The sequence below is a fragment of the Arabidopsis lyrata genome, assembly GCF_000004255.2.
Source record: "Arabidopsis lyrata subsp. lyrata unplaced genomic scaffold ARALYscaffold_5, whole genome shotgun sequence".
In the NCBI taxonomy this organism is placed as follows: domain Eukaryota; kingdom Viridiplantae; phylum Streptophyta; class Magnoliopsida; order Brassicales; family Brassicaceae; genus Arabidopsis; species Arabidopsis lyrata.
This window is the reverse complement of record NW_003302551.1, coordinates 13,009,409-13,017,622: the sequence shown is the minus strand read 5'-3', so window position 1 is coordinate 13,017,622 and position 8,214 is coordinate 13,009,409. Positions and strand designations below refer to the sequence as shown.

The window sequence follows — 8,214 nt, the reverse complement described above, 5'->3', positions numbered from 1 at the left end:
TAGAAAAAAGACAAAGAAGAGTATGCCAGAGACTGATGATTCTTCATGCGTTTACAAGAACCGAGACGCGCCAGTGGAGGCGCGTGTGAAGGACCTTCTCTCTCGCATGACTTTGCCGGAGAAGATTGGTCAGATGACTCAGATAGAACGCTCCGTCGCTTCTCCTCAAGTCATTACACATTCTTTCATCGGTAATATACACTAACCACTGAACATTTTTGTCTTTGTTTTGGTCAACGAACCAAACTTTTCTACTTTCCTTAGAAAAAATAAAAATCACAACTTTTTTGTTTTACAGGCAGTGTACAGAGCGGCGCCGGAAGTTGGCCGTTCGAGGACGCTAAGTCGTCGGATTGGGCGGATATGATTGACGGTTTTCAGCGTTCAGCGTTAGCGTCGCGTTTGGGAATTCCAATAATATACGGCACTGACGCCGTTCATGGCAACAACAACGTCTACGGTGCCACTGTCTTCCCCCACAACATTGGTCTCGGAGCTACCAGGTTCGATTAACTTTGACCAAACTTTAATTTTCGCAAAAGAGATGAGGTTCTTTTGAATTTGATAAAAAGTTTGAATTTTTTTTTTGTTATGTTTAAGACGTTTTAAAGCTTTTGAATTTGATAAGTTTGAATCTTTTTTGTTAAGTTTCAATCAAATTCTGATTTTTTTAGTTCATTTTCCACAAGAATTTGATATTTTAGTTGGAGTTTCTGAAAATTTTGGTTCAATTAGCTTTTGATCACACGGTATGATTAGAATCTGATTGTGTTTAAGATCTGTTCCTCTACCGTGTTTGGTTGTTGTTGATGTATAACAATCGTAGTTTTGTGTGGTAACTCGATAGAGACGCCGATTTAGTTAGAAGAATTGGTGCTGCAACAGCACTTGAAGTAAGGGCTAGTGGTGTTCACTGGACATTCGCTCCTTGTGTGGCTGTAAGTCCCTTTATAGATAGATTGTTAAGTTATAGGAAAAATGATTTGTGGACTATTGAATGAAATGTTCTTACTCACAGGTTTTGGGAGATCCAAGGTGGGGACGATGCTATGAGAGTTATGGTGAAGCTGCTAAAATTGTTTGTGAGATGAGTTCGCTTATCTCGGGCCTACAAGGCGAGCCACCTGAAGAACACCCTAACGGTTACCCTTTTCTTGCAGGAAGGTATATACTATATATAAACATGTAATGCATTAGACTATGATAGGCTTGTTGTCATTTCTCATGGATTTGTTCACTTGGTGATAGAAACAACGTTGTCGCGTGTGCTAAACACTTTGTTGGAGATGGTGGTACTGATAAGGGCTTAAGCGAGGGGAACACCATAGCATCATATGAAGACTTGGAGAAAATTCATGTTGCTCCCTATCTTAATTGTATTTCTCAGGGAGTGTGTACCGTTATGGCCTCTTTTTCCAGTTGGAACGAAAGTAGACTCCACTCCGACTATTTCCTCTTGACGGAAGTTCTCAAGCAGAAACTCGGTTTTAAGGTTGATTGGATATGAAAAGAAATCTAAATAAGCTAGAGGTGTATGCATTGAGCTCGTTTTATCCACTCTGTTTTTGTTACCAGGGATTTCTAGTTTCAGACTGGGATGGTTTGGAGACGATTAGCAAGCCAGAAGGTTCAAACTACCGTAACTGCGTCAAACTCGGGATTAATGCTGGGATCGACATGGTAATGAATGATTTTCATCTGTCTCAAATGATTACAGGAGACAAAGATTGCTAATCAATGTTATTGTAGGTGATGGTACCTTTCAAGTACGAACAGTTCATACAGGACATGACAGATCTTGTGGAGTCAGGAGAAATACCGATGGCTCGGGTCAATGATGCTGTTGAAAGAATACTTAGAGTGAAGTTTGTTGCTGGTCTCTTTGAACATCCTTTCTCGGACCGATCTTTGTTGGGAACTGTTGGCTGCAAGGTGAGGTATTGATATTTGCCGCCACTATTGTAAGATGTATGAGAGCATGATTGACTCTGTTTACTACAACTGCAGGAACATAGAGAGTAGCACGTGAAGCGGTTAGAAAGTCGTTAGTTTTGCTGAAGAATGGTAAAAATGCTAATACACCATTTCTGCCACTAGACCGTAATGCAAAGAGGATTCTAGTTGTTGGAATGCATGCAAACGATCTTGGAAATCAGTGTGGAGGATGGACAAAGACAAAATCTGGTCAAAGCGGCAGAATCACAATTGGTAGTTAAATCGAATTCCAACCGTAAACGCTATTAGAAGACATCGAAAAACTTGATGTGGATACTTATATATGTTTTTGTTTTGAAATGCAGGCACGACGCTTTTGGATGCCATAAAAGCAGCAGTTGGAGACAAAACCGAAGTGATCTACGAGAAAACTCCAACAAAAGAAACCTTAGCCTCGAGTGAAGGCTTCTCCTACGCTATCGTTGCAGTGGGGGAGCCTCCCTACGCAGAGATGAAGGGCGATAACTCGGAACTCACAATACCTTTCAAGAGTAACAACATTATAACCGCGGTTGCAGAGAAAATGCCGACTCTAGTGATCTTATTCTCAGGACGTCCTATGGTTTTGGAGCCAACGGTTCTTGAAAAGACCGAGGCTTTGGTCGCTGCTTGGTTCCCTGGAACTGAAGGGCAAGGAATTACTGATGTTATTTTTGGAAATTATGACTTCAAAGGGAAGTTACCAGTGAGCTGGTTCAAACGCGTAGACCAGTTGCCGCTAAACGCTGATGCCGATTCGTATGACCCATTGTTTCCTATTGGTTTCGGTCTCACTTCCAATTCCGGTTGAATTGTTTAACTTCACCGGTCTGATTGAGGATTGTGTAGTATAAGGTCTAATTAAAAATGTGTAATTATGGATTTTTCATTAGATTTTTTTTTAAGGAGTATTAGTTCTTGGTTTGTCAAGTCTTTTTTTCAACACCTAACATGTTTAATTCGATAAGAAATTTAGGCATAATTACATATACAAGTTTAGCTGTGTTTAAAATATAAGGATTTTTTACCGTTTGACGTGTGATTATCTGTGAACCTCACATTTAATTAATAAGTTAATCAAATGGATGAAATATTTTATATAAGCAATTAATAAAGCATTTTGGGTGGACTGTCGAATCCAATGTGCCACGTCTCATCATGTTATAGATAAAGAAAATGGGCACAACAACTACAACGAAGAAGAACACTAGTGAAAAAAAAAAAAAAAAAAGGGAAGAAGGAGAAGAAGAGTAAAGAAAATGGTGGTCAAGGAGGAGTCATCATGCGTTTACAAGAACCAAGACGCGCCAGTGGAGGTGCGTGTAAAGGACCTTCTCTCTCGCATGACTTTGCCGGAGAAGATCGGTCAGATGACTCAAATCGAACGCAGAGTCGCTTCTCACGCCGCCTTTACAGATTTCTTCATCGGTACACTCATCATTTCTCTACTATTCTTTTTTGAACCTTTCCATTTGAAAATGTTTTTGCAATTTACTAAAACTAGTAATGTTTTTTTTATGGATTTGGTGTTTGCAGGAAGTGTATTAAACGCCGGAGGAAGTGTGCCGTTTGAGGATGCCAAGTCGTCGGATTGGGCTGATATGATCGACGGTTTTCAGCGATCAGCGTTAGCGTCGCGTTTGGGAATTCCAATCATCTACGGCACTGACGCTGTCCACGGCAACAACAATGTCTACGGCGCCACCGTCTTCCCCCACAACATTGGCCTCGGAGCTACCAGGTTTTTTCCCGATTTACCAAAGAATCTAGAAGTGTAGTCTTAGCTTTTAAATTTAACAATTAAGTAGGAGTTTTGGATTATTCTCTGTAAATGGTATTGGTCTAGGTTGGTTTGTTCTGTTTCTGTCTATCTGATGAAACTTAGCCTTGTGGACTAGATTCAATCGAACCTACTTACCTGATTCAGGTCTAGTTTAAAATTTCTGATTTTGCGTTAGTTAGCTTCTTAATACAAAGCACCAGTAGTATAGCAGTGGCTATGAGTATAATCTGATCAGTGCTTCTATTGCAGCCGTGTTTAGCTGCTATTAATCTGATAATAGTAGTAGTTATTGTAGTAACTCTGTAGAGACGCAGATTTGGTAAGAAGAATTGGAGCTGCAACTGCACTTGAAGTAAGAGCGAGCGGGGCTCATTGGGCGTTTGCTCCTTGCGTGGCCGTAAGTTCCTTTTTATAGATGTTAATCTAACAACTGAATTTGAATAATAATGATCTGTAAATATTGAATGTGAAGTTGTTATTTTGTCTTTGTGGCAGGTTTTGAGAGATCCAAGATGGGGACGATGCTATGAGAGTTATGGAGAAGATCCTGGACTTGTCTGTGAGATGGCTTCGCTTGTCTCCGGACTACAAGGCGTGCCACCAGAAGAACACCTAAATGGTTATCCTTTTGTTGCAGGAAGGTATCAAATAAATCAGTACACTATGAAATGATTTGGGTCATTAGTAGGTTTGATGTCATTTCTCATTGATTTGTTCACTGGGGTTATAGAAACAATGTCGTCGCGTGTGTCAAACACTTTGTTGGAGATGGTGGTACTGACAAGGGCATAAATGAAGGGAACACCATCGCGTCATATGAAGACTTAGAGAAGATACATATTCCTCCATATCTGAACTGTCTTGCTCAGGGAGTCTCCACGGTTATGGCATCTTACTCCAGTTGGAATGGAACTAGACTTCACGCTGACCGTTTTCTCTTGACAGAAATTCTAAAGGAAAAACTCGGTTTCAAGGTTTGTGTAAATTTGATTGAATGGAAACCAATGACGAGTAGAAATAAGCTAGTCGTGTATGCTTTAAGCTAGTTTTCTTGTTTATGTTACTAGGGATTTCTAGTCTCAGACTGGGAAGGTTTGGACCGGCTTAGTGAGCCTCAGGGATCAAACTACCGCTACTGCATTAAAACTGCGGTTAACGCTGGCATTGACATGGTAAAGTCTGAAACCCGTACATGAAATATTTCAGCTTAGCAAATGATTTCAATCATCTCGGATGATTGAAGGAGCGAATATTATATAATCAATGTTATTGCAGGTTATGGTACCATTCAAGTACGAACAGTTCATACAGGACATGACAGATCTGGTAAAGTCAGGGGAAATATCCATGGCTCGGGTCAATGATGCTGTTGAAAGAATACTCAGAGTAAAATTTGTCTCTGGTCTCTTCGAATATCCTCTCACAGATCGATCTTTGTTGCCTACTGTTGGTTGCAAGGTGAACTCGCTTTTTCTGAATGCCATTCGACCAGAGTACTGCCCATCCTCTAAGATTCTTCATGTGTGCAGGAACATAGAGAATTGGCGCAGGAAGCAGTTAGAAAGTCGTTAGCTCTACTAAAGAATGGCAAAAATGCTGATAAACCATTTCTGCCTCTAGATCGCAACGCCAAGAGGATTCTAGTCACTGGAACTCACGCAGATGATCTTGGATATCAGTGCGGAGGATGGACAAAGACATGGTTCGGTCTAAGCGGCAGGATCACAATTGGTAATTAAAGCGATTGCTATTTGGTTTAGAAATGGGCTCTTATATTAGCAGAGGCTATTAGATGTTGTTGAAATGGTAATCAGTATGAATCTATCTTTGTCTGAAGGCACTACGCTTTTGGACGCCATTAAAGAAGCAGTTGGAGACGAAACTGAAGTAATCTATGAGAAAACTCCATCAAAGGAAACCTTAGCATCAAGTGAAGGATTCTCTTACGCCATTGTTGCAGTCGGGGAACCGCCCTATGCAGAGACGATGGGGGATAACTCGGAACTCAAAATATCATTTAATGGTAGCGACATTGTAACTGCGGTAGCAGAGACAATCCCGACTCTGGTGATCTTGATCTCAGGACGACCTGTGGTTCTGGAGCCGACGGTTCTTGAAAAGACAGAGGCTCTGGTCGCTGCTTGGCTGCCTGGAACAGAAGGGCAAGGGATGGCTGACGTTATTTTTGGAGATTATGACTTCGAGGGGAAGTTACCAGTGAGCTGGTTCAAACGTGTTGAGCATTTGCCACTAGATGCTCAGACCAATTCGTATGACCCATTGTTCCCTTTTGGTTTCGGTCTCACTTCAAAACCGGTGTAACTTCACCAGTCGGATTGATGAACCGGAACGTCGGGGAAGTATGTTATGACATATATTACACGCAATGTCGTATTTGTATAAGCAAACCATGAGAAAACAATGTATTGTTGATGTGCTTTTATGAGGAAAAGATATGAGAAGGAAACCAAATATTGGTTTTGATGTGGTATACGGAATTTTAGCAGTATGAACAAGATAGCAATAGAACTTACTTCACTTATTTATAGACCGAAGTAACAAATACATTAGTTGCTAAGTTGCTAATTACAAAAGAGTATTCATGAGTTAACACAAATGTCAGATCAAACTAATTCTTCAGCCTACTCTTCCCGGATTTGCTAGTCTTATGGCTCCTTGCCGGAGTCAAATAGAATCTAAACAAACTGTTATCAAGGTTTTCTCGGGCGCCCGTACCAACATTTGCGTTTCTCTGGAGAAGATGATTTCGTTTGCTCTCAATACCATTAACCAATCCGTCACACGAGCTTCTCCCAGCCTCAACACTGTTAATAGATCCATGAAACAGACCATCACAAGAGCTTCTTCCACCTTCAAAGCCACTGACTACGGCAGCACTACTAAGCACGCCATCGCATGACTTTCTCGCGCTGACACTATAGCTTTTCAAAAGCTTTTCACTAACACCACCATTGGTTTCTCCTTTGCCTACTCTCCTAAGCTTTAACAGAGACTCAGCCAAAGAACCCTCAACCGCATTTCCTTCAAGTTTCAAACTTTGCTCAGTTTTTATCTCGTTCTTCGCCTCGCTTTTCCTCTGTATCAATCCCCAAATGTTCCACCCCTTTGGCCATTTCTTTCTAGGTTTCTTTAGCTCCACACTATCCTGCTTCTTCCCCTCACCAGCAGCAATACAAATTTTTCCTTTAGAAGCTAATTTTTTGCTCTCTGATTTAACATTTTTAGACGAATACCAATTCGAATCCCTAAGTTCCTTCTCTGTAACTAATAACTTAGCACCATGAAACAAACCAACAGTTTCAGGTGATACCTTAGCATTCGATATACCTCTCAATTCATCAACCTCAAGCAATCCCTGTCTCTTAATCGAAACCGATCGATCAAAACTCCTTCTCCGACGAGAATCCGAGTAATAGTTCTTCGTTTGAACCGTCCCACCTGGACTCTTCTCCTCCCCTTCTTCTTCTTCTTCTTCTTCTTCAACACCACATTTAGCTTTAGCATCTTCCGCCACAGTAGACAATGTCGTCAGCTTATGATATGATTTTTCAATCAAGCAACCATCCCACGAAGCCCTAGGTTTCTCAAACGAGATCCTACCTCCATCAAGAGACAATCTAGGATCTACATCAAAAGAGTGACGACCATTCACATTTCCGGCGAATCTAGAATCCGATTTTTCGTCATTTCTCTTATTCAGTGTAAAATTCTTCAATCTCCTACTCAAAACCGATGCTATTTCCTTCAAATCTTTGCCATTGTTCTTCTTAATTTGGTTTCCCCAATCTAGATCTATGAACTCCTTCATCGTCTTGTTCTCTACGCCTTCTTCTTCGACAATCTTCCTATCAAAACCTTTGATATCTTCTCCATCGTTGTAATCTTCTTCTTCTTCTTCTTTCAAATCCGGAACCAGAGACTTCCGAATCGAACTATCTAACCGTTCTTCGTCATCATCGACAAACAAGTCCTGGAGACAGCTTGCGCTTGACCTAGCGTCACACGATCTCCGTCGCGGCTGCGTTAAAACGGAGACTGTTGCGTTACGAACGGAGTATGATCGAATACGACGAAGCTCAGGAGTCTGAACGGCGGCGGGAGAAGGAGACTGAGCTTCTATAGTGACGAGACGTTCACGGAGACAGGAAGCGCAGAAACCGCTGGTTGGTTTAGCGGAAGGGTGACGGTGGCATAAGGAGGAAGAACGACGGCGATTGGTTTGTTTGACGTTAGTCATGGCTGAAGAATAATGGTTCGTTGATTTGCTTGCGTGCGGCGGTGACTTAAGAGAGAGAGAGAGTGTGAGAGTGTTGATGGGTCCGTAGTTTACTTTTAGGATCTTGATGATAGCGGGTCAAATATGGGAATTTCACTTCTTTAAATCCTTTTCATTAGTATTATTATTTTTTTTTATTTTTTTCCGGCTCATTGATTTT

At 41.2% G+C, this 8,214-nt stretch overlaps 3 protein-coding genes across 4 annotated transcripts; 2 read left to right on the top strand and 1 right to left on the bottom strand.

Annotated features, from left to right (window-relative positions):
• On the top strand, window positions 1-2,904 carry LOC9313605 (beta-glucosidase BoGH3B). Its single transcript, XM_021024372.1, is given in 10 exon segments — window positions 1-191; window positions 299-503; window positions 848-938; window positions 1,019-1,164; window positions 1,249-1,492; window positions 1,576-1,680; window positions 1,750-1,932; window positions 2,008-2,017; window positions 2,020-2,208; window positions 2,301-2,904. Coding segments are annotated over 10 exon segments (1,827 nt in total). The 5' UTR covers window positions 1-22; the 3' UTR covers window positions 2,786-2,904.
• Window positions 2,905-3,189: 285 nt separating this feature from the next.
• LOC9311891 (beta-glucosidase BoGH3B) lies at window positions 3,190-6,229 on the top strand. Of its 2 annotated transcripts, XM_002877490.2 has the most exons (9): window positions 3,190-3,402; window positions 3,511-3,715; window positions 4,064-4,154; window positions 4,253-4,398; window positions 4,488-4,731; window positions 4,825-4,929; window positions 5,033-5,215; window positions 5,287-5,488; window positions 5,595-6,229. In XM_002877490.2, exons 1-9 carry the CDS (start codon window positions 3,234-3,236, stop codon window positions 6,077-6,079), a joined length of 1,830 nt encoding a protein of 609 aa, XP_002877536.1. In that variant the 5' UTR covers window positions 3,190-3,233; the 3' UTR covers window positions 6,080-6,229. The 2 variants fall into 2 exon arrangements, with proteins under 2 accessions (XP_002877536.1, XP_020880030.1); XM_021024371.1 differs by lacking the exon at window positions 3,190-3,402 and having other exon boundaries at window positions 3,575-3,715; window positions 4,072-4,154.
• Window positions 6,230-6,281: 52 nt separating this feature from the next.
• On the bottom strand, window positions 6,282-8,214 carry LOC9313604 (UPF0503 protein At3g09070, chloroplastic). The gene has a single exon (XM_021024373.1). It carries the CDS (start codon window positions 8,013-8,015, stop codon window positions 6,387-6,389), a length of 1,629 nt encoding a protein of 542 aa, XP_020880032.1. The 5' UTR covers window positions 8,016-8,214; the 3' UTR covers window positions 6,282-6,386.

What these genes read in the sequence shown, in the direction of transcription:
- LOC9311891 (XM_002877490.2), top strand. Translation starts at nt 3,234, where the DNA reads ATGGTGGTCAAGGAGGAGTCATCATGCGTTTACAAGAACCAAGACGCG. An exon ending in CTTTACAGATTTCTTCATCG is followed by an intron (nt 3,403 to 3,510) that starts GTACACTCATCA and finishes TGGTGTTTGCAG; the next exon opens with GAAGTGTATTAAACGCCGGA. An exon ending in ATTGGCCTCGGAGCTACCAG is followed by an intron (nt 3,716 to 4,063) that starts GTTTTTTCCCGA and finishes GTAACTCTGTAG; the next exon opens with AGACGCAGATTTGGTAAGAA.
- LOC9313604 (XM_021024373.1), bottom strand. Translation starts at nt 8,015, where the DNA reads ATGACTAACGTCAAACAAACCAATCGCCGTCGTTCTTCCTCCTTATGC.